The following is a 26,634-nucleotide window of genomic DNA, read 5'->3' on the forward strand; positions in this document are numbered from 1 at the left end:
AGGGGAGATTTGATAGAGGTATCTAAAATTATGATGGGTATAGATAGAGTGAATGCAAGCAGGCTTTTTCCACTGAGGCAAGGGGAGAAAAAAACCAGAGGACATGGGTTAAGGGTGATGGGGGAAAAGTTTAAAGGGAACATTAGGGGGGGCTTCTTCACACAGAGAGTGGTGGGAGTGTGGAATGAGCTGCCAGACGAGGTGGTAAATGCGGGTTCTTTTTTAACATTTAAGAATAAATTGGACAGATACATGGATGGGAGGTGTATGGAGGGATATGGTCCGTGTGCAGGTCAGTGGGACTAGGCAGAAAATAGTTCGGCACAGTTAAGAAGGGCCAAAGGGCCTGTTTCTGTGCTGTAGTTTCTATGGTTCTATGGTTCTATGGTTCTATGGTTCATAAACACATTTTCAGGACCATATTGAGAATGCTCTAGACTTAACAAGACCAACATCACCAAACAAAACTAGTCTTAAAATGCAGTAAATACATTTGCAGCCAGAATACTTATTAGGCATTATAGTTAACTAGTTACATGCAGTTTTCATTATTGCATCTTTAAATTCCTCAGCACACAGAAAATCAATGCGAAATAAAATAACGGATTAGAAGCCAAGTCTGCAATTGACCTATTTATTGCTCCATAGACTTCTATACAAGATTGTGATGAATTGTGTGTGAACCAATTGTGTGTGAAATCTGGTTCACTGCTGTGATATTTAACTTGTTTATGTCAGAAACATTTCACATAAATTAGAAGCAAGAAAAAAGTACAATGCTGAAGAAAAATATTCTCATTCTTCACACTGCTGATACATTCATAAACACTTTGCATCTTCAGAAAATTCTTCGAAGAATTATGTAACTTAACAAATCAGTGATTCAATTCTTATAAATAAAACATAGTTACTTCTCATACAGTTGCCTCAGCAGATATCGAAGATATGCAAATACTAATTTTAATAAGTTAAATAATAAACAGTTCCTTTAAAACCAATTGATCCTAACTCTTTGCATTTAGAATTATTTTTATTCTAGGGTTAAAAACAATGATTCTGGTGGAGTCATTTACCTTATTTCAGAAATAAGTAACAGCAGGTACCCATACTGGAAGGGTACCGCATGTTGTGAAAGCTTTTGTTTGCTTAAAAATGGCCCCACCAACCCCACTAAATCTTGCACAGTAATATGAAGTATTTCAGAGGTGGTAACAAAAATCTGAGGCATTCATTCATACTAAAACTTGGATCCACAAATAATGGATACCATCCAGTATCTCATACATTTGATTGAAGAATGAGTTGTGATCAGGAGCGGCAGCAAATTATTTAATTGTGGAGGAGTCAAAGACAAGATCCTGTAGTAAATAGCTAAAATTTAATAACACCTCCAACTTCAAGAGAAAGTGAAAAAAGGACCTTGACTAATTTTCACTTCCAAAGTCTGGGATGTTGAGGGAAATTGTACCATTGGTCTCTGCTGACAGCACAGGTAAAATGCTCCCGTAATAAAGCAGCAGTTTGCTGTTGACCAGAGAATGTGCACATTTAGTCTTTAAACATGTTCAACTAAAATGAATTACAAAAGGATTACGAAAATCAGGAATCCATGAGGAGTTTTAAATGCAGTTTTGACTAAAGAACCCAGTACTTAAGATTATAAAATGCTTTTTCTCTGAAGCACTCAATGTAGAAGAATCCCTGGAGGTCAAAATGAAAAAGTCAATCTTTCCCAGATTTTGTTTTTAAGAATTTAGTCCTACCTACATCCTGGATTTTATAGCAGGCACAAGGGTTTCTGAAATGTGTTCAAATACACATTTAAAATGGAACACAGAGCAGCAAGAACTATCAGTGACCTAGCATGAAAAACCGACAAGAGCACACATATAAACACTTAAAGCACATCACATGTTCATCACCCAGATGTAGTATTAGACAACAGAGTCCTTTTCTAATAAAAGGATGACATGATGACTTCTCAAAAGATTTTGAGATGACAAATTAATCTTCATCTTGAAGATAAACAGAAATAATTCCAATAAACAAAAGTTAACTTTGGACCATGTAATTGCGACTCTTTTGCTTGATTATTTGTGCATTTTTCTTAAGGAGCTTAATTTTCTTACGAAGTTTGAGGTACCACCTCCAAAATCTTTTGACAGAAAATCGTAATAGTATCTGCAAGAAAGATGAAAATCTTGTTACTAATGAACTAACAAAATGCTGGTGATAGGCACGCTTTCAGCCATTAAGGTTAATGTGATAGTATACCCTCAAAGAGGTGCTGGAGGATAAAAGCTCTGGTTCCTGTCATTTAGATAGGTGCTGCCTCCAAGCTTGCTGAAGGACTTGCCTGATTTGCTCTTTTAATGTTGTAGCTGGGTAGTTGAAATAATGACTACTCTTTTAAGGGAGGATAGTTCAAATGGTGAAATATGTTCGCTGACTAGTTTTATTGCCAAGGAGGCATAAAAAAAGGAAATTAAGTAATTTATCATGGGTTGAGTAGAGGATTTCTTTTGATGCACTAATGTTAATTTTTAAACACAATTCCCCTGAACTTCACCTCTAATCTAAGCTCTATTCCAATTTCTATCTAACTCTACACCCACCCAGTGTAATTCTCTCTCCCAGGAGTTGCAGTTGACCAGATCCCTGTCACTGCTCCAAGTTTAATTCGGAAAGCTGTCTCAGAAGTGTCCTTTTGTTGCAGCAACCCCCTAGTCTGAAAATGGCCACGAACTCTTCATTGCTGAAGAGGATATCCGAGAGAGGGCAATTTTCACTCATTAAAACACACTCTGACCAATAAAATTCAGAGAGAAGCAAGAACACTTATTGCTACTGACCATATAACATAGTAACATAGAAAAACCTACAGCACAATACAGACCCTTCGGCCCACAATGCTGTGCCGAACATGTACTTACTTTAGAAATTACCTAGGGTTACCCATAGCCCTCTATTATTCTAAGCTCCATGTAACCTTTAACTTACAATGAAAAGCATTTATTTTTCTTCATTGGATGCAAGATCAATAACACCTTTGGGCAGTTCATTCTTTCTTTCTTGTCTGTGTCAGAACCGGCCACTTCTGTCAGTTTTCTATTTGGCTCAGTTTTTTTGTATCATCTGACCTGATGGACATGCTCCAGTACCTGACTATTAGCAACACATTACACAGGCAAATAAGCTTAGCTGCTACTTAATTATCACATTAAGTCAGCTGGTGTAACCCCATCAAATATATTCCTTTTATTCTGCTCTTTCCTAATTCTGATTAAGGGTTCCAGACCTGAAATGTTAACTGTTTTTTCCTGATGTGCCGAGTATTTCCATCATTTCCCTGTTTTATTTCACAGCCTAGTAGTCTGTACCCAAAATTCATGATTAGAACACAACGTGGTTAACATTATCATTAATATTACTGCTAAACATACATCTTCATAAGGTTCTAGGTGATGCCGTATAAAGGATCAGCTTAGTTAATACACATGAACCCAAACAATAAAATGTACAATATTAGAAATGATCATAAATATGCATACCGATTGTATTCAAAAGCCACTTGGGTTTGTTTTTCCAGTAAACTCCTATGTAATAAACTGGAATTCCGGAGAGGATTATGGCAAAACCAATGGCGCATTCCACAGGTGTCATCCATATGGATACAACGATCAAAAAAATGCAGGCAAGCACAAAAATGATTGGGAGAATGATATTAAACTGTAGGAGATAAGAAAGAAAAACAGATTACTTTTAACCTTCATCATTATTAAACTTTTATTTGTACTTTATTGCTGCTTTATCCTCATTTATCATCTAAGACACTCAAAATCAAGGGAAAAAAGTTCTTTTTACACCATTCTTAAACAATAATTTAAATTTGTAGTTTTAACATAAAAGAGACAGTGAAAAGGATGTTTAAATCTAATTTATGCAAGGAAGATGATATTCAAAAACATAGCTGTATAATTTTTGCCAGGTTTCCCTTAAACTTGATAATTTTGTTCCATTGGAATAAACAAAGTACTTTTCTCACATTCCTTGAAAAATGTCACTTTGAGCCAAATAACTAGCCTCAGGATTGAACGTGGATAATCTTGATTCTTAAATGTGCTGTTGTTTACATCACCCTTTGCGTTACATTGGTCCATGGCTGCTGACGAGATGATCTACTCTCAAGTCTCTTTCAAAACAATTTAAAAAGTAATTATCTAGAATGGCACCAAGACTGTGCCAAGGTAATTAGCCGATTTAATACTTTGTTTCTCTCCCTGTTGCGTAAAACGTTTTGTTTTCATCCAGCACAGCTATCAAAACAGCCAAAAAATGCTAATTTTTGTGCAAATAATTGCTGAGCATAGATAATTGGAGGCCAATGTTTTGATGATTTATTTAAATAAAATAGTCATTCAAAGTAATGAATTACTCTCACATGGTAAAAATGATTGAACATTGTTGCCTTTGTATTCGAACAGAACTGCAGCTGGTCATTTACCTTTATTGGCCGTTCCATTTCTGGCTTCTTATAGCGTAGCCACATCATTCCAATAATAGCTAATGCAATGCACAGCCAATTGAAGAAACTGAAGAAGTTAATGACAGAGTATATGTCGACAGAAAATGCATACATCAAGGTCATCCAACACTAGAAAAACGAAAGCAAAGAGCATTATCATCAAAGAAAGATGGAGTTCCAAAGATTTACATATTTAAATAGAATTCTTCTGTTAAAAAATAAGTTAATTTTAAACTTGTAAATAGTAAAGGTAAAATTGGCAGCCTACCTGAAAATGACATTAACAAATATAAACAAAATCATCAAAATACTCAACAAATCAAGCAGCTTGTGTGGAGGGAAGAATAGAGCTAACATTTTAGGTCAATGATCTTTCATCTATACTGAGGAAAGTTTGAAATCAAGTAACTGACGTGGGTGGCATTACTTTTATATTTTTTTTGTGCATGAAACAATTCCCTTTCAATTTTCAGTTTGTCATGATAGATCTTTGTTTGCTTCATGATCAGCATATTGTTAAGCAGCATATGTTCACTCCAACGCTAACAAATCCACTCTTTCAATACACGATCGAGATCTTCATTTTTTGCTTTATGGTGTGTTTTACTATTTTTCATTAACTTTCGTACGTGAGGTCACTTCTCAGAACTGACTGTGATGTGCAGAGACCTGCGCATCACTTAGGAGCCTTCTCAGCACCTTGTGGAATTTCCCATTTGTGATGTCTTGTCAGCAACTCAAAAAAAATCTGAATTTTGGACTTTTGGATAAGGGCACTCAACTTGTACTGCTTTTGGAATCCTGCTGTACACAAATTGCCTGGCACCTTTGCTGCATTACAGCACTTCAAAGAAGTATTCCTCATTTTGCAAAGCACTTTGGAGCATTATGCAAGATACTTAAAGACAATACAGAAATGCAAGTCTTTTTCTTTCTCAAATTCACCTTGTTAAATGCATGTCTTTTTCTACGTGTTTGTCATAATCTATAAATGCGTGTATCCCAAATCTGCAGGTAAGATTCTGACAAGCAGAAATTTAAGATTGAATCAAAAATAAAAAAAGCAGGTATGGTAATAAATTCACAAACCACTGTTCTGCATTTAGTATATGCTGCTATTTTGCATAACCACCTAAACCTCATTAAAGTACTTTGAAAACATATTAAGACAGTATTTCAGCAGTAATTCACCTTTCTGCTTGTACAAGAAAATGTCAACTTCAAGATACTTACAGTAAATATTAATGATGGTAGAGGGGTAAAGAGATTTGGGTGAATCATTGAAAGGAGGTTGGGCAAATGACCTTCTCTTGCTCCCACAAAGAATAATCTGTAATAAAAGAAGCAGTTATTGAGGATTTAAAAAGCAGAAATATAGTGGGAAAGCAAGTATTATTACCAACAGTTGATTTTTGTTTCCTGCATCGTATGAATGAATCTTCAGGATGGTAATGATAGGGTAGTGACACAGCTGTTAAATTACAAGACTAACAATTCAGCAGGTTCAAGATCAAATCCTACTGAATCCGTGAAGTTTAATTTCAGTTAATAATCTGGAATTTGGGATAAATAAGTAACTAGTAATGGTAATCATAATACCACATATTTATCAAAAAAATACATTTCCTTCACTCATGCCTTTCAGGGAGGAAATCTGTCATCCACACCTGAGTTGCCCCTTGTCTGACACATGATACCAACACCAACCATGATGCCAGCTGTAGGAGGAATAATGGGAAAATAGGCTAATAGTTGGGAAGAAACAGGTCTAATGGGCCGATAGAGGTAACTAGTGCAGAAATAAAACGATTAACTACTACAAAAATTAAGAGGGTTACTGAAGAAATTGTGTAATCTGTATGTAACTATTCTAATGTGAATTGCAGGATGTTTTTTGGTCAGTGGAGTATTTCACAGCTGTATTGAACAGTGTATGATGTAAAAGGGCCTGAATAAACCAACTTGTTCAAGAAACCTCACCACTGCTGTATGTGAGATCCTATTTGTGGGCTGTCCCAATATGAGCTGTAACTAAGAAAGCGACAGGGCCTGAGGTGAATGTCAGATTCAGTGTGCAGTTTTAATAGAAAAATGTCTCCAACATCAATCTATACCAATCCTATTTACACAAGGTACCACATTCCTCTCATCCCTGTTGGTACATGTGTCTGTCTAAATATTTAACTTTGCTAACATAAACAGTATGCTTTCACCACTTCACCAGGCAGTTTCCACTCTATACAAAAGAACTTACCTCACAAATCTATTTTAAAATTTTCCCCTGTCAGATTTGAGATTACCATCTTAAAAAAGACTGTTTACCACATCAATGCCTCTTATAATTTAATGCACTTCTGCCAGGTTGTCCTGCAGCCTGTAGCTGCAGTGAAAACAATCCAAGCTTGTCCATCCTCTCCCGATTAAAATTCTCCAGGAACACCCTGGTGAAACTCTTCTGCACCCTCTCCAAAATCTCTACTCCTTTCACTAATGTGGTGACCAAAACTGCACACAATACTCCTAACGTGGCTAAACCAAATCTTATACAGCAGCAACATGGCATAGCCACCGTTACACTCAATGTCCCGATTAATGAAGACAAGCATGCTGTAAGCTTTTTTAAAACAAAACTACCCAATCCACTTTCAGGGAGCTTTGAACAAGTCTCCCAAGAACCTTCTGCACATCTGAAAGTAGAGGGGAAGAGGAGGGGATTGTGAGTAGAATGTGAGTGTGAGTGTGTGTGTGTGTGTGTGTGTGTGTGTGAGAGAGAGAGAGAGCGATGGGTAGATGGAACCATGAAAGAGTGAGAAAAACTGGGTAACAGGGTGAGTAAAGGCGAGCAAGAGGACCTGGGGGGAAACTGAGAGCGAAAGGGACAGAGAGGTTGCAGGTTACCTGAAACTGGAGAATTATGTGAACAAACCAGGGAGGGAGTGGTGGAGAGAATGGCCCTTGTGGAAGGCGAAACAGGGTGGGAAGTGGTGGGCTCGCATCACAGCTAGTGGGATCAATGAAGAATGGTGTGCTGGATGTGGAGGATGGTAGGGTGACAGGTAGGGACCAAGGGAACTCCATCTTTGTTCTGTCTATGGGGACATGGGATCCTGGAATGGAAAGCATGAGAAGATGTGGTGTGGATGGAGAAGATGGAAGGGATGGTGCCCTTATGGGAAGGGGTGTGGTCATGATGTTCAGCTCTTCTACCTCATCATCTAGGGCAGACTAGGGTGGTGCCATTGTGGTTTGACGGACTGACTGCTGCACTGTAGAGCTAGATAAATGGAACTCTCCAAATCCTCCCCATACCTACACTTGGAACAAGATCCTAATACTGAGCCCTAGGCCACTGTCTCGCCTATGACATCAAAAGGTATTCATCTACTCCCGCCCCCTGCACCCCCAAACAAGCCTTCAATTTTATGTTCCCCAATTCCACCTTTATTTCCTCCCCAAGATCCACAATCAGGACTGTCCTGGTAGGCTCATTGTTTCTGCCTGGTCTTGCCTCATTCACCTCCTTACATTTTGACCACGTTATTGCGCTTGTCCAGTCCATTCCCACCTACATCCAAAACACCACAATGTCTTCATCTTTGCCAGGGATGTTCAGTCTCTACACACCTCCATTCCCCATCAAGAAAGTCTTAGGGCCCTCCATTTCTTTCTAGAACATTGGTACAACCAATTTCCCCTCTACTAACACTCTCCTCCACTTGCATATACTTATTCTCACCCTGAACAACTCTCCCTTTTGATTCCTCTTTTTGCAAATCATTTGTGTTGCCATGGCATTTGTGTGGGCCCCAGCCTTGCCTGCCTCTCTGTTGGTTATGCGGAGCAGTCTTTGTTCCAAACTTTGTCTGGCAACACGTCACATCTCTTTCTCCGCCACACTGACAACTGCATTGGTGTTGCCTTCTGGACCTCTGTGGAACTCATTAATTTTATCAACTGTGCTACTAACTTTCACCCCTCATCCAACCCTCTCTTACCCAGTAACCCCCCCCTCCCCAAATCTGGTTCCTTCTTCGTCCTTTACCACACATTCTCTCCATTCGATCTCTGCCCTCCCCACAACGTCGCCATCTGCCCAGCATTCCTCCCCTATCTGGTTTCACCATTACTTTTCATTCTTATCAGATTCCACGTAGCCTTTCTTTGTCTCTAACAATCATCCTCTGTTGCTATATTTATCTCTCCATCTGACCATCAATCTCTCTTCACCTGGATCATGCCATGCTTACCAGCTCCTGCCTCAACTTCCTCCCTTATCTCCATACACTAGCTGTCTCCTCTTTACAGTCCCAGTCCTGATGCAGTGACCGTCACCACAAATGCTGTACTATCTACTGAGTTTCTCCAGCATCTTGCTTTTTGCTCAGCGATGGCTCTCTTTGTCCAATATTTTTACATTTACAGTTTTGCATCAGAATATTAAATCACCAGCGTACAAGACATTACAAGTCAAAATCAACCAAAAAATTGAATAACAATAGTGAGGTAGAAATTAAGTTTTGGTCTCCACTATCAAAATGAAAAATAGAGCTGGTACTGTGCAATACAGCAGTAGTGTAAACAGTGCACCAAATACCATATAGCTTTAATGTTTCTGGAAACTTGTGATAAATTTTATTTTAAAACAGCTGTAACAGTGAAGCACAGGCTTTATAACCTATATGTAAATATTTACAAAGTCTAAAAGTTTATCAGAAAAGACGTTTGCTAATGTTAAATATAAAATCATAATATTTTTTATCAGTTACCTAGAAGAGGTAAACAGCGATCCATTGACAGAACCAAAACAGGAAAGCCCTACAAATACGGGGACAATCCAGGACATTATGCCCAAGTGGATATTCCCAAAGTCCTAAAGAACAAGAAAAATAAAGACAAATTAACCACTCTAGTCGAAAAAGAACTCAACATAAGACACAAATTAATAAAAATTACTTCATAGCTTATGTGGGTAATCAACTATTTAATTAATGGATGATTTTGATCCAAGAAATTAAATCATTCTTTAAATTTTAAAATTATTTTATTAACAAAACTCAATGTTTCCTGTGGAAATCCAAAAGCTTGTAACTAAAGATGTTTTAAGTTGGATCATTTCCATGGCTGACAAGAGAAAACAAAGGATGAGGTTCATAAAGTTAGCAGACTTTAGGATGGGGAATATTATAGAATTCAGCAAAGGGGGCTCAAGAATTTGATAAAGAAAAAAGCAATAGAATATGAAAGCAAGCATAAAAAATGATTGTATGGACTTCTGTAGTTACACTAAAAGGAAGAGAACTGAGAGGTAAAAAGGCAACTTTATGATGGGGAATAAGAAAAAATGCAGAGAGATTAAACAGATATCTTGTTTCATGTTTTTTTTTTAAAACAGAAGAAATAATAAAACACCTGCAAGAAATACAAAAGAACCAAGTCATAGTATTGGTTAAAAAAAAGTTTCACTTGAGAATGAAAGTTGATAAATCCCAAGAACCCAATGAACCCAGAGTTTTGAGTGAGGTGGCTATGGGAGATGGTTCTGGTTGTTATCTCCCAAAACTCTATATAATCTGGAATGGTTCCTACAAGTTGGAAGTAGCAATTATGACTCTACCATTTAAGAAAAGAGAGAGAAAACAGGGAATTACAGACCTATTAGCCTAATATCAGTTGTCGGGAAATGCTGGAATCTATAATAAAGGAATGACAACAGAATGTCTAGAAAAGAATAGGATTTAGCATGTTCAGCGATGATACATGAAAAAGAAATAATGCTCAACTGAAAGTTTATTGAGGACATGATTATTAAAATATTGGAACCAAAAGGAGTGACACAGTGACACAGCTAGTGTAACACAGGGACAAAAGCACAAGACCTAGTTATTCACAGTTTCGACTTGAGATTTCCAAGTTTGCCCATGATTGTTGAGCGGGAACAGTATGTAAACAAGTTAAAGAGGATATAGCAAATACAGTTACACACACGAAACGCTGGAGGAACTCAGCAGGTCAGGCAGCATGTGTGGAAAAGAAGTTTTGGGCTCTTCTTCAGGACTGAGAAGGAAGGGGGAAGATGCCAGAATAAAAAAGAAGTGGGGGAAGGAGATGGAGGCTAGCTGGAAGGTGATAGGGAAGCCAGGTGGGTGGGAAGGACAAGGGCTGGAGAAGAAAGAATCTGATAGGACAGGAGAGTGGACAATAGGAGAAAGGGGAGGAGGAGGGGACTCAGGGGGAAGTAATAGGCAGGTGAGAAGTAAAAGAAAGGGGGAGTGGGTACATTTTGTCCACTGGAAAGAGAAATGGATTTTATGCCACTAAGTTGGAGGGTACCCAGACAGAATACAAGGTGTTGCTCTTCCACCCTGAGTTTGGCACCATCTTGGCTCAAGAGGCGGCCATGGAACGGTTGATATTTTAGGCCAGAACGCTTCCTCTCCAAAGATAATGCCTGACCAGCTCAGTTCCTTCAGCACTTTGTGTGTGTTCCTCAAAATCTTAAGCATCTGCAGAATTTCATGTTGATAAAGAGGATATGAAGAGGCCCAGCGAGTGGGTGAGAACTCAGTATGGTCACATGATTTTGCACAAAACGGAACATATTTTCAATGTGACTGATTGGGAAATGCGGACAATCAAGGTACTCAAGTCACATGTATGTGCAACAGTCAGGAAAACAAGTGCTTCTTTGCCCTTATTATGGAAGGATTTGAATATGCTGGTGCTAGTTAAAAGCTGAGCCATGATTCTGATAAATTGCATGACAAATTTGAAAGACCAGACAATCTACACTTACTCCAAGTTTTTCTGTTCTTATCATACTTCATGATTGAACAGCATTGGTAAATGTAAGCCAACAGTAGTGTATTTCCAACCAATTAGCAGAAATTTGACTATTCAATGATTTTTATTTGTAAATAGTATCATCATGAAAATTATGTACATGCCACTAAAATTATCTTTAAGAAGTAATGGAATGCTTCTTGCCAACTAACCACGGCCACTGCTTCTGAATGCAGCATTAATTCAGGAGACAGGGTAGTAAAATATGCCAAGTTGGTCAGCACATACACACATGTCACAATTGGCAGGGAGATCATTATAGCACGAGGCAGATTCCTGGAAAACAAATAAAGGATGTTGAAGGTGGTCCTTAAAAATCATTTCACCTTTTTATGAACATTGTATTGTATCCAAGAACCACAATTAAAAATCGCCGCTTGGAGTTTTCAGATTAGTAATATAATTTATATCGCAATTCCAATCAGTTAATATTATAAACAGCAGACCTATATACACTACTTCGTTAAGTTCTTCAAGAAAATTAAGGAGCTTAACATTCTTGTTATTTCACTTGAGATTCCAGGTACAGCAAATTTAGACATTTTTACTCATAGATCGACAATCAATTCATATTTTGCAGCAGTCATACACAAATTAGGTGGAGAACCAGAGGAACATATTAGAGCATGGATTTGAGTAAAATTATACCGAAACTTTGCGTAAAAAGCCAACTAACAAGCTAAACTTTTACAAATCTAGGGCAAGACTACTGTATATCTTTCTGGGAACAATATTTTCACAATGTGAAGTCTTAACTTTTGCACCAGAATAGGACAATATTTGCAATTATAGGCCAAAAGGCTGCGATTTAGGAATTGTCCAGCTTTAAATGAGCAGAATTGACAAAATAAAATTAATTGTAACAGAACCTATCTCCTTGCCTATCCAAGGAAATGCAACTTTATGCTAAGCACAGACAAGTAAACCAGAGTGCATCAATAGCTACACACAGGAGGAACCTGGTTATTGTTTAACAATTCGACAGCTGAAAGATAGAAGCAGATACTAAGATTTTATATTGACGCAGAGCTGGTTCCACATCATGGAAACTATCCATGATTACTTGGGCTAACCTGTTAATGAATAAAAATGACATAAATTCAGTCTTGAATATGAAAAATATGGGCAAGAACCCAACATGCCAAAATGCTGCAGATGTCACTGGAAACGTAAAATAGGAGGAAAATATACACACAAGTGGAGTTCTACAAACTGGGCAAGTGATCTATGCATTTTACTTTCGAGGCAGAACCAGCAGAGAAAATGCCTTTGAACTTGCCTCTCAAATAAATAATAGTAATGCTTCAAGTAAAAAATAAAACGATTGCTGTGTTGAATAATTACTTTATATTAGTATACATAGTATACGAAAGCACAGCTCACAAGAAATTAATACGGATTCCTGTACATGGATTCACCAAAATTAACATAAAAAAGAAAAGAAATGAAAGAAACAGAATGACAAACATCAGAGAGTTTTCAATGGAAGTAGGTGAAATGCCTTAGTGATAATTTTCCAAAATTCCCCTGATCCCTGAACCATTCTTCTAGATTGGAAAACTGTGTTTGTACTGTAGTTCCTTGAGGAAAGGTGAGAGGTATCATACAGCTTGTAGTACATTTGCTTCCAGAATTATGGACAAAACTATTGATGATAATTTGAAAACGTTCACCGGTAGGATTTGAGAAGGCAACTATGCACCCACCTTAACTTTTGAAGAGCAAAAGAATTATGGATCATGGGCTGCCCATAGATGGCATTGTACAGTGGCATCTAGACAATATTAATATTAAACATCTGGCTATAAATTAGGGGGCTTAGAAACTATTTGGATCCTGGAAGTTGTCTGAAAATACAACGATGGACACCCCAATGAAGGACCAGCTGCTGTAAAATACGATTATGTGCAAACTTCAAGACATGATGCAACATCAGAAACCTTTCCTCTGCTGCATCACCATCTGGTATGGGGGTGGGGGTGGGGGTCGCTACTGCACAGGATCAAAGTAAGCCACAGAGAGCTGGAAACTTAGTCAGCTCCATCAAAGGCACTAGCCTCTTACAGTATCCAAGGCATCTTCAATAGCACTGCCTCAAAAAGGTGGCATTTATCACAAAGGAGCCCCATCACCCAGGTTATGTCTTGCTCTCATTGCTACCACCGGGAAGGAGGTACAGAAGCCTGAAGACTCACACGTAACGATTCAGGAGCTACAACTTCCCCTCTGCCATCTGATTTCTAAATGGACATTGAACCCACGAGCACTAGCTCACTCACTACTTTTTAATTCTGTTTCTGCACTACTGTACTGAATTAAATATTTATATACATTTACTGCAATTGTTTTTCCTTCTGTTATTATATATTGCATTGCCCTGCTGCTGCAAGTCACCAAATTTCACAACATACGCCAGTGATATTAGTCCTGATTCTGACAACATCATGCAGCAGGTTGTGGAAAAATTAGTGAGTTTCAGGAAGGTAGTAAATCACATAAAAATAATCGGGGGGGGGGACAGGTGGAACTGGGAGCTGTAGGCACTGCATGTTATGCAGTAGGTTGAAAATGAATGCTGGAGATGAGAGGGTTCAAGGATAAGTGGGGGTTGAGATCAGTCGAAAGGCACGTGTTTGAGGGGTTACTGTGGTGGTGAGATTTCTACGTGAACCAGGTTCCCAACATTGGATTATATGGGCTCACTCAGGCAGGCCTCCTTTAAGTTAGGAGACAACACGTCTCACAAGTTTTTTGAAGGCCCTATTATCTCTCATACTGTCTACAGGCCACGATTCTGCGAACAACATTGATGGCTACAGAAATGTGGAAAAATAGAAACTACTCTGGGCTATTCAGAACTTTGAATCTGTTCGTCAGGTGATGGAATTATGGCTAATATTCCACCTCAATAACACCTACCTGCTCTCTTCTCATATCTCGATTCTTTTGTTCTAGAAATGCAACTATCTCATTCTCATATCTATTCAGTGCCATGATCTCCACTAAACTGAAAGGGAAAGAATTTCACCACTTCACCACGCTGGGTGAAAAAAAATTCTCATCACACATCACATCCAGCATCCTGAGACTGTGGACCCTGGCTAAAAACACAAGGGAAACATCCTGAAAAGCCCTGACATAAGTCTGCATGTCTCAATCTTCCTAGAGACTAATGAATACAAGTCCAGTTGATCCAATCACTCTTCATACAATAGTCCTGCCACCCTAGGAATCAGTTTTATAAACCTTCTGTGGTAGGGATGCCTGTTATTGGGTAAGATGACCAAAACTGCACACAATATTTCAGGTGTGATCTCACAAAGGTCCTATATAATTGTAGTGAGACATCCTAACTCCTGTATACAAAACCTCTTGCAATGAAGATCAACATAGAATGCCTTTTTAACTCTTTGTTCTCCAGTATGTTTGCTTATAGTGACTGGTGTAGAAGGTCACACACATCTCTTTGGAGATCAAGATTTCTCGATTTATCACTGTTTAGACGGTCACCTATGTGCATACTGGGCACCTCTATGAATGACTGCATCGTGTGTGGAGGACCTGAAATGAACATCACAAATGATAGTGGCATTGTCAACAGTTGCTTTGACGCTGCAGAAATTCTGTCTCATGGTACACGTAAACATTGCCAAACACACTGAGTTTCTTTACTTTTGAGAATGTGGTTGAAAGGAATCTGGTTAGTCAAATCCAAATTAAAGAAGTGAAGATATCTGAGAGGATTAAATGAGGGAAAGAAGTTTTTAAAATGAGGGCATAGATTTAAAAACCCAGATACTTGTTTAACTGGGAGCCAGGAGGCACAAGATTTTTACATTAGAGCTGGTATAAGTTATGACATGAATAGTAGTGCTGTGCCAGAATGCACTGGAAAGTCAAGCTTCTGCTGTAACAAAGATAAGGAGGAGCATTATACTGTAATTTTGAGGAAATTACAGTAGGCTAGACAAGGGAGATGCAGTGGATGTTGTGTACTTGGATTTTCAGAAGGCCTTTGACAAGGTACCGCACATAAGGCTGCTTAACAAGATAAGAGCTCATGGAATTACAGGAAAGTTACATACTTGGATAGGGCTTTGGCTTATTGGCAGGAAATGGAGAGTGGGAATAAAGGAATCCTATTCTGGTTGGCTGCTGGTTACCAGTGGTGTTCCACAGGAGTCCGTGTTGGGGCCGCTTCTTTTTACGTTGTACATCAACGACTTGGATTATGGAATAGATGGCTTTGTGGCTAAGTTTGCTGATGATACAAAGATAGGTGGAGGGGCCGGTAGTTCTGAGGACACAGACAGTCTGCAGAGAGACTTGGACAGATTGGGAGAATGGGCAAAGAAGTGGCAAATGAAATACAATGTTGGAAAGTGTATGGTTATGCACTTTGGTAGAAGAAATAAACAGGCAGACTATTATTTAAATGGGGAGAGAATTCAAAGTTCTGAGATATAATGGGACTTGGGAGTCCTTGTGCAGGATACCCTTAAGGTTAACCTCCAGGTTGAGTCGGTAGTGAAGAAGGCGAATGTAATGTTGGCATTCATTTCTAGAGGAATAGAGTATAGGAACAGGGATGTGATGTTGAGGCTCTATAAGACACTGGTGAGACCTCACTTGGAGTACTGTGTGCAGTTATGGGCTCCTTATTTAAGAAAGGATGTGCTGACATTGGAGAGGGTTCAGAGAAGATTCACTAGAATGATTCCAGGAATGAGAGGGTTAACATATGAGGAACATTTGACTGCTCTTGGACTGTACTCCTTGGAGTTTAGAAGAATGAGGGGGGACGTCATAGAAACATTTCAAATGTTGAAAGGCATGGACAGAGTGGATGTGGCAAAGTTGTTTCCCATGGTGGGGAAGTGCAGTACGAGAAGGCATGACTTAAGGATTGAAGGGTGCCCATTCAGAACAGAGATGCAAAGAATTTTTTTTAGCCAGAGGGTGGTGAATCTGTGGAATTTGTTGCCACAGGCGGCAGTGGAGGGCAAGTCATTGGGTGTATTTAAGGCAGAGATTGATAGGTATCTGAGTAGCCAGGGCATCAAAGATTATGGTGAGAAGGCAGGGGAGTGGGACTAAATGGGAGAATGGATGAGCTCATGATAAAATGGTGGAGCAGACTCGATGGGCTGAATGGCCAACTTCTGCTCCTTTGTCTTATGGTCTTATGATACCTTGAAAAAGTATTCAGTCCCAAACCTTTGTTCACATAAACCAGCATTACAACCAGGGTTTTTGATTTAACTAAGAATTTTTCTTTGTGAATCACATGCTCCTTTTTCACAGCGGAGCCCAAAAAAACAGGCAAAATTGTAAAGAATGGAAAACTAAAAATTCAGAAACTGAAATGCCCGCAGTTCAAAAGTATTCATCTCTCCTTTGCTCAGTACTTAGTTAAAACACCTCTCTCAGCTATTACAGCCAGTAGTCTTTTTGTAAGTCTCTGTTAGCTTTGCATAATGTGATGGAGCAATATTTGCCTATTCCTCCTTGCAAGGCTGCTCAAGCTGAACTAGGTTAGTTGGTGGACAGCAATCTTGAGGTCTTGCCAGAGATGTTCAATCAGGATTCTGACAGGGCCACTCAAGGACATCAATTTTCTTAATTTAAAACCACTACATGTTGTTCTGGCAGTGTGCTTTGGCTCATTGTCCTGCTCAAAGACAGACTTCCTCCCCTGGAAGAGGCTAGCAGGTTTTTATCCAGGATCTCTCTGTATTTAGCAGCATTCATCCTCCCGTCAATCCTGACCAGATTTACAGTCCCTGCTGCTGAAAATCATCCCCATAATATGATGCTACCTCCATCATACTTGGGTGTTACTTGGCTGATGCAGAATATTAGATTTACTCCACCCATACTGCTTACTGTTGAGGCCAAAAGGTCCACCTTAACTTCTTCTGACCACAAGATCTTCTACATCTTTACAGTATCTTCTAAGTGATGCTTTGCAAAGTTTTTACAGGCAAGGGTATGTTTTTTTTTAAAGCCAGAGCTTCTTCCTTGCCACTCTTCCATAAATAACCCTTTTGTGTAAGGCCTTAGAGATTGTGGAGACATGATCTTCACCTCCAGTTGCAGCCACGGACTCCTGCAGCTCACTCAGAGTGACTGTTGACTGCACTGAGCTCTGTGGTATGCTCAGTGTCTTTGAGATGGTATTATACCCTTCCCCAGATTTGTCCTTCTCTATCATAATTTCCTTGACTTGTCTTGAATGCTCGTCTTCATTTTGGTTTAGTCTGTTGAAAATCTACCATACTGTTGGACCTTACATCGAGAAAGGGTATTTACAGTATTCTTATGAATTCAATGAAAACAGGTGATCCTCTAATTTTCTACATCAATAAATTGGGTAAATTGGTAGGTAATATATTGTTACATACTTAGTGTAGTTATTACAAAGGGGATGAATATTTTCTCAGCTTCATAATTCTGGTTTTTATTTTTTATTCAATTGTTGACAGGTTTTGGAATTTTTCTTTTGATTTGACATGATTTCTTACTTCAGTGTCTGGTAAGTTGATGGAGAAGATCCTGAGAGGTAGGACTTATGAACGTTTGGAGAGGCATAATATGATTAGGTCGTGCCTTACGAGCCAGATTGAATTTTTTAAGGATGTGACTAAACACACCGATGAAGGTAGAGCAGTAGATGTAGTGTATATGGATTTCAGCAAGCCATTTGACAAAGTACCCCATGCAAGGCTTATTGAGAAAGTAAGGAGGCATGGGATTCAAGGGGACCTTGCTTTGTGGATCCAGAACTGGCTTGCCCACAGAAGGCAAAGAGTGGTTATAGACGTGTCATATTCTGCATGGAGGTTGGTGACCAATGGTGTGCCTCACGGATCTGTTCTGGAACCCCTTCTCTCCGTGAATTTTATAAATAACCTAGATGAGGAAGTGGAGGGATGGGTTAGTAAATTTGTTGATGACACAATGGTTGGGGGTGTTGTGGATAGTGTGGAGGGCTGTCAGAGGTTACAGTGGGATATTGATATAATGCAAAACTGGGCAGAGAAATGGCAGACAGAGTTCAACCCAGATAAGTGTGAGGTGGTTCATTTTGGTAGGTCAAATATAATGGCAGAATACAGTATTAATGGTAAGACTCTAGGCAGTGTGGAGGATCAGAGGGATCTTGGGGTCCGAGTCCACAGGGCACTCAAAGCTGCCGTGCAGGTTGACTGTGTGGTTAAGATGGCATACGGTGTATTGGACTTCATCAACCATGTGATTGAGTTCAAGAGCAGAGAGGTAATGTTGCAGCTATATAGGACCCTGGTCAGACCCCACTTGAAGTACTGTGCTCAGATCTGGTCACCTCACTACAGGAAGGATGTGGAAATTATAGAAAGTGTGCAGAGGAGATTTACAAGGATGTTGCCTGGATTGGGGACCGTGGCTTATGAGAATAGGTTGAGTGAACTTGGCCTTTTCTCCTTGGAGCGACGGAGGAGGAGAGGTGACCTGGTAGAGGTGTACAAGATGATGAGAGGCATTGATCGTGTGGATAGTCAGAGGCTTTTTCCCAGGGCTGAAATGGCTAACATGAGAGGGCAGAGCTTTAGGGAGCTTGAAAGTAGGTACAGAGGAGATATCAGGGCAAGTTTTTTTTATGCAGAGAGTGGTGAGTGCGTGGAATGGGCTGCCGGCAACGGTGATGGAGGCGAAGACAATAGGGTCTTTTAAGAGACTCCTGGACAGGTACATGGAGCTTAAGAAAAATAGAGGGCTATAGGTAACCCTAGGTAGTTTCTAAAGTAAGTACATGTTTGGCACAGCATTGTGGGCTGAAGGGCCTATATTGTGCTGTAAGTTTTCTATGTTTCTATGATACACAATGTTTTGTAGATTAGCTCAAAAAATGAGTCAGTAAACTGTGAAAATAGTTGTGGGCATTGGTCCCTCCAAAGTGTGTAAGTGTGTGCGTGTGTGTGTGTGTGTGTGTGTGTGAGTACACATCTTTTGCTACCAACGCACAAAGGAATTTCAACTGCGTACAAAATGCCGTTACCCTTAACACATTAGCAGATTAAATAAATTTCACAATCATACACTATCACATTTCCTTTTCTGGTTTCTGTTGTGGACGGTGACAACACAGAGTATGCGATAATTAGTCTGCAGAGTTTAGGATTGGCTAATTCATACTATTTTTATTGAACAAGTTATTTAGTGCATACATGTTGTCACTTGTCAAAATAACTGCATAGCACAAGATTTTTGTGCACACTAGTCATTACAAGTTAAAGGGAACAATGCTTGTGGGGATGGAATACTTCTTCCAGGGCACGGTATTTACTGGAAAGACGAGAGATGTGGAATTGATCAATGTTTTGGAAGAAAAATATGATCTTGGTAAAGGAGCAAATATGGAGTTCAGAGCTGATCACAATCTGTCAATTGAACAAAATCTGTCTGTCTCAGGAATGACCCAATTATTGGCAAATATATACTCATCCATTCAGGAACTAAATAGGTGGAATTGATTACTTTCTCAACGCCAAAAAGAGAAGCAATGGAACAGGGATTGATGCATTCATTTATCAATAAACCATCAATTTGTGGGACTTATCACTCTGGGTCTCCAACCAAAAAAAATGTGCTTTCTCATGTGACGATGTTCTTTTCCTTCCTCACTATTTTGAATGTGCATGTATGTTTTTGCACCTTGGTGCAGAGGAACGCTGTCTCGTTCGGCTGTATCCATGTATGCTTTGAATGACCATTAATTCTGATCTGATTTGAACTATCATGGACAGATGAGTACATTTGAATAATCCTAATGGAATGTTGGGAATCAATAAACATTCAAATGGAGGGAACTTGAAACAAAAACAGAAAACAATGCAAGTTGGACAGCACCTGTGGTAAAAGAAGCAGCATTAGCAGTTCTGGTCGAAGACCCTTCACTCAGAACCCAGTCTCTGGAGCACTGAAAAATTTAGGAGTCTATAAACCTTCCCCATAGCACAACAGCACTACCTGGAGAGTTTAATCAAAAACAAAATCCCATGGATCTTGCACAGATGGTTCTGGATTCTCAGTGCAAATGAAGCACTAAAACAGGGAAGCAACTGGTTATGTAGTGGCACCAAACTCCACACAACACTGTTTCTGACATGGCTGCAAACAGCATGGGACGTGTTTGCAGGAGCAGATCTTCACAAAAATGATTAGGCAGAGCAAACTTTTCTTGGACAACTTAGAAGGAACTACATACAACTTATAAGTAAGCATGACTTTCAGAACAAACATGTCTATACTCACTTAAATGGCTCAATCATTTCTTCTGTAACAAAATTCAAGTAATTCCTACAATCAACAGAGAAATTCCATTAACATATACCACATACATTTTTGCAAAAAATAAGAACAAAATTGAAACCACAATCATATAGACCAAATAAATTTGTACTTCCAAGATTTTCTCATTACCTCCAGTTATGACATCTAAAAGGGGAGCAATGTTGTGAGAAACAGTTACTCTCTAAATCTGGAGAGCCAGTTGGAATTAAAGTGCAGAACTTTAACCTGGCACAAGGAATGTACTTGATAACTTGGTGGGGATGAGGTAAAAGAGTTTAAATTCAGCAAAAAAAGAGCCTATTGTGAAATCAGCTACAAAATCCCAATTGCCAACGTTTCGCCAGTACTATTACCTGGAATCGGTACTGGGACCCTTGCTGTTATATGCTTTAAAATGTTAAATATCAATGGCGGAAATACTATTAACACATTTTCAGAGGCACAAAGAATTATAGATTGTTGATTGCGAGGTAGATAGTGATAGGCCACAGGATGATATTGATCGGTTGGTAAATGGGCAGAGCAATGGCAGATAGAATTTAATCCTGATGCACTTAGGGAGGATTATTAAGAGTAGGACATAACAATAAATGGTAAGGCCTTAGGACGATTGAGAAAAAGAGATATGTTGGGTGCCCATGTCCATGAACCCCTGAAGGTGTCAGCACAGACAGATACGGTGTGAAGGTGGCAAATGGGCTCTCGCCTTTATTAGCCAAGACAGAACAAAAGAGCTGTAATGTTATTGTACAACTTTATAAAACAGTGGTTATATCAAAGCAAGTGTACTGTGCAAAAGTCTTAGATATATGTGATGATAAACCTGATTCTGTTATGGCTCTCTATTGTGGACTGAGACTGGTAAGGGGACAGGGAGAGGGGAATCATGATTGGGAAAAGGGGAAGGGAGAGGGGACAGAGCAGGAAGCACTAGTGAGACATTCTGAGATTATCAATAAACCAATTGTTCAGAATCAAATGACTTTGCCTGTGGTCTCAGGGCTGGGTGTGTCCGCACCGGTGCCATCCCCATACCCCTGGCACTCCTCCTCTGCCACCTGCCCCACGTCCCTCCTGCAGCACGGCACCCTCACCATTCCCAATAATACATATATATATATATCTCAGACTTTTGCACAGTACTGTACCCCCGACAATAGGAAGAACACCACATTGGTAAGGTTGCAGAGAAGATTCATCAGGATATTGACTGGGATGGAGTGCCTCAGTTATCAGGATAGACTTGATCGGCTGGGTTTGCTTTCTTTAGAGAGGGCATACAAAGTTATGAATGGCAGATAAGGTAATTAGTAGGAATCTTTTCTCTCACAGAGGTATTGAAAATTTGAGGGCATAGATTTAAGCTAGGGGGCTGGAGGCTTAGAGGGAATCTGTGGAATTTCCCCCCCCCCCCACACACACAGACAGCGGTTAGAATTTGGAAAACACTGTCTGTGTGGATGCTGGAGGTAGATAATCTCACATTTAAGAAGCACATACACGAGCACTTGAATCACCAGAGAGAAGACTTTAGACAAAGTGCTGGTAAATGGGATTAGTATCGACAGGTACTTGATGTTTGTTGTGTTTGATCTAGCTTCAAGAATGTGTAATGAATAACCCATGTAAAGACTGCACAATATTTTTATCTTTTTGTCTTGACTTTGTAGAAACCGGCTAACTTTCTTTCAAATCCATCAATACTGACTATTTCAATTGCCTTCCGATTATTTTATTACATGGTATCACAGGTGAAATTGTTTTAACTCTCTAGCTTCCAAATTTTTGCTGCAGCTTCCCTAAATATTTTTTTTCAGTATTCTTGTCAATATGGACCAGATTTGCAGCTTAAAGGCCAGCAATATCAAAATCATCCTCAATAAAATACATTATTCTTTTATGAAGAAAGCAATAAACCTGTTTGCATTATTCTCCTGTACTTTGAGTGAAAGATACATTAGAGGAATACTTTGAAATGTAACATCTATATGCTATTGACAAAATTAACCTGCTATAGGATCAAAATGCATTGTGTTAAACTGACATGTAAATTAACAATAGCTAGTTTCTATAACTGATACAAAACAATAGTTTGCCCCACCATCCACCATATGCAAAGAGACCACTGTAAACTGCCAATACTGCTTTTCCCACATCTGTTGTGGTCCCTTCAAATGCTCGTTTAGGTTCCAAATAAGGAGTATCACCTGCACAGGGAAAGAAAAACCAAAATTAATTGTGAACAATTTTTAAAATAAATAAAATTACTTAGAAAATAGCAAAACTCAAAATTTTCCCCCATGAGAAATTTTAATAATTATCTCTGCTAAAATAACAGAGGATGTTGAATTGCCATATTAAGAATTTATCCACCACTGTGCCATAGACAATTTCACAGACTAAGATGGTATTTATAAAATGCAAAAAGGGCTTGAACAATATTCCTTCAAAGATAATTGCCACAATTCTGCAAATTACAGCTGCTAACTGCTGTACTGTTTGTATGACTCTGCCACGAGAGCTGTGTCCACAATTGACTGCATTGTCACCTGTTGTTGTCAGTATGCATTCCAAAGCGACAAGGCAAAGATTACACAATAGTGCAATCACCCTGTTTTATACTTGTACATACTTCCACCTCCCAGTACGTTTATGACTCAGTGAGTTGGGAAATCAATAAGAGGATATGCTCTTCTCAGCCTGGCACTAAATCTTGTCCACAAGTGTATATTTATGGTTTTACAGTCCCGAAAGCGTAACTGATGACTTTTCCTCTTACTGCCAAGCTACACCTCCTTCCTCACAATGGTACCGAGACTCTGCAGCTGTGAAAACATAATGCTGGGGTAACCAACCTATTTTCCAGGCTTAGGAACAGGTATATCTGAAGGCTGGTTGAGATACGCCTAAATTAATAAAAAGGTTGATAAAGAAAAGAGATACGTCTATGCCCCAGGCTGTTCCCAAGCAATTTTGTTGAGCCATAAAATTGGATCTTAAATTCTTACTTTCTGGGCTTATCTACACCAGGTGAAACTGCAGAATGTAAACGTGGAAGATAATTCATTAATGTTTTAAATAGCGGCATGGGAGTGCAGTGGCTAGCACAACGCTTTACAGTACAGGAGACCCGGGTTCAATATACGCCACTGCCTGTAAGGAGTTTGCACGGTCTCCCCGTGACTGCATGGGTTTCCTCCAATGGTCCAAAGACATACCAGTTGGTAGTTTAATTGGTCATTGTAATCTGTGCCATGATTAGGCTCGGGTTAAATCGGATGGTTGGGGGGTGGTGGCACTGCTGATTGGCACAGCTCAAATGGCCAGGAGGGTCTAATCCTCACTCTATGTCAATAAAAAGATAACTAGGTACAGATACTCAATCTGAAAAGAGCCTGTAATCTGACATCCTTGGACACTGGTCATTACTATCACATCATTTCCTTCCATCCATTTTCTGCTCAGCCAGTGTTTCAGCTTTTCCCCCCATGAAATCTGGAACAGAATGATCTCACACTGCTAGAGCATACCATTTGCTATGCTACATTCAGCATTTCTACAATCAAAGCCCAAACACTATATAGCCAAATTTCAACCATCCCCAAGTCTTCTGCAATTTCTTGAACCAATCAGTTTTAGCTCCCACCTCCATATGGTCCTGAACTTCAAAAACAACCTTGTAGCATTTTGGCGTTTATACAGTTAAGGGTTTTGTATTTTTAAATGGAATGATAATAATTAAATGTATACATAGAAGAAAAAACATTGTCCAATTTATCAGAGATAGCTCAGGCATTAAACAAGATAATAGTTCCTTTAACATTTGGAAATGTGAACATCTAGTATACTGATAAGCTCCTGGGGAAATTTCAGGAGTAACTGGCTCATTTCAAATGACATTCAACAAACAATGAAAACAATGTTGAACACTAATCAATCTAAAATACAATTTAACAAATCAATTCACTGCACGATGAGTTTACTGAAACAAGGAACAAGGCGGTCTTGATATGGCATTATTTTTGATAATGTTAGAGGCCAGATCCTGGTAGCCTTGGTCTGCTGCCAGGATTTATGACTTGCAGTGCACGCCTGCTTGAAGAACTACACTCTACCACATGCAGAGTACCCAATGAACAGATCTCCGTCTATCCAAAGGGCACGATAACTAGGTCTCAGGCCATGCATTAGCAGGCTGCAACCCAAAATGCTACAATGGCCTTTGATCCATTTAAAATTATCTGAGAGAGATGTTAAAAACTATTCAAATTTATACAATGAAAACAATAATTATTTCAAACATTTAAAAGGAAGTAGTTACATTTAATTGATAATACCTCAACATGCTAATAAATCATTGTTAGATTAAAATTAAACAAAATAATATACTTATTTGTAATTTTTCCATCTTGGCTTAAAAGATAAGCTAAGTAAAGTAACTTGATTTTTACCCTTTTATTTTAACTAATATTGTTAGTTTATTAATTCTTCCCATCCAGTCAAGTAGAAATTATTAATTTGTCAACTCTTATTATTGATGTGAAAATTCTCTTCAGCAATCAGGAGTTTCGTGTATTATTGCACAATCATCAATCTCCATGTTGTCTCTGTGGCCACATTAACTACGTGTCTGGTATAGGGTAATTTCATGGTGTGATCACAGCATATCGATGGCAGAGATTCAAAAATAGCTATGCAGTTGAATAACAATAGAAAACAGTTCAGGTTCCTCTCAGGGATTGTCAACATTTGTCATTGGTATACTGCACATGAACGCTGTACACAGTCTCTCTGAACTGTGTTCCTCAGTGGAATTAGGCAAATAACCCTTCCACTATGATCACAGAGAATCTCTTATCACTGTTTCCTATCACCCTTTCTCTCTCAGTATGCTGTCTCCTCCCCCCTGCTGTGTTACCATAGGCAAAGGCAGAGTCAGTGTGATCTCATGTCCCGACATCAGCCAGACATATGAGTCTTTATGGAGGCGGTGATCATTCTCCCTAAATAATGTACCTGCTTTCTCATGGCTCTCATTATAGAGTGCCCAGCTATGCTGACTGCAGCTGCCAAGACCGGTGTGAAGCCCAGGAATTCAGAGTAGCCTTCCACAAGAACCCAGACATTGATCCAAGTGGTAGCTGAATTATGCCAGGCAATATAAAATCACAATGATTAAACAACCCATACGAACGCCACAGGCATCATTAATACCATCTGATGGGATATGCTGCCCCGTTGTACATTCAGAAAGTGAATCTCCTTTCAATTCATAAAAAGATCAAGAGATGTGCAACACCTTGAAAACGTTATTGTGCAGCCTATCATTGCCCGTTATCACAGGCTCGGCTAGTTACAGTAGGCAAAGGCAGAATTGGCATAAGGATCTGGTGATGCAGGGTAAGAAGTGATGAAGCCAGAGACCCTCCTTGGAGTGTACTGTGCAGGTGCAGTGTAACCAGCACAAGCATTGTTCATCACTGAAGCGCTGCCTGCTATAGACAGCAGAACTCGTGGTTATTACGGTGGGTGATCTTAGCCTCTAGACACATTGAAGGGAATCTGATCCATGTTCCCTAGAGACTTTTGACACTCCGAGCTCTTCTTCAGGGGCCAGATTCCTTCTTCATGTTGGAACTGGCTGTGTTGGAAGTTCACAGATCATTACGACAAACACTCACAGAATCGCGATGCTCTATGACTCCAAATAGGACCAAAAGGACCAACTTCACTGTACATTTCCTAACTTTCGAGAAGTCATTAAAAAATAGATCATGCAGGTGGGGGGGGGGGGTACCTTAAGGACGTGTTTCCCCATGACTGGTTCACACTGTGTGTTGGCTAAATTAATACAGGTTATTAGGCCAGTGAAATCAGGGACACAATAATGGATGCTATGATCAGCCTGCACTGCACATTTCCAATGTGCACATTGA

The 26,634-nt window shown here is 39.3% G+C and overlaps 1 protein-coding gene across 1 annotated transcript in view; it reads right to left on the reverse strand.

Moving 5' to 3' along the window:
• Positions 1-2,043: 2,043 nt before the first annotated feature.
• The window catches only part of slc7a5 (solute carrier family 7 member 5), a 48,500-nt gene continuing 23,909 nt past the window's right edge, over positions 2,044-26,634 (reverse strand). Inside the window, exons 3-10 of the mRNA XM_063067007.1 lie at positions 22,800-22,905; positions 20,660-20,704; positions 11,518-11,641; positions 9,292-9,395; positions 5,759-5,855; positions 4,505-4,654; positions 3,552-3,729; positions 2,044-2,181 (exon numbers count right to left, since the gene is read on the reverse strand). Coding sequence (XP_062923077.1) covers positions 2,126-2,181; positions 3,552-3,729; positions 4,505-4,654; positions 5,759-5,855; positions 9,292-9,395; positions 11,518-11,641; positions 20,660-20,704; positions 22,800-22,905 — 860 coding nt within the window. The 3' untranslated portion in view covers positions 2,044-2,125. The remainder of the gene's footprint in view (positions 2,182-3,551; positions 3,730-4,504; positions 4,655-5,758; positions 5,856-9,291; positions 9,396-11,517; positions 11,642-20,659; positions 20,705-22,799; positions 22,906-26,634) is intronic.

This window comes from Mobula hypostoma, chromosome 14 (assembly GCF_963921235.1).
Source record: "Mobula hypostoma chromosome 14, sMobHyp1.1, whole genome shotgun sequence".
NCBI classification, from domain to species: Eukaryota; Metazoa; Chordata; class Chondrichthyes; order Myliobatiformes; family Myliobatidae; genus Mobula; species Mobula hypostoma.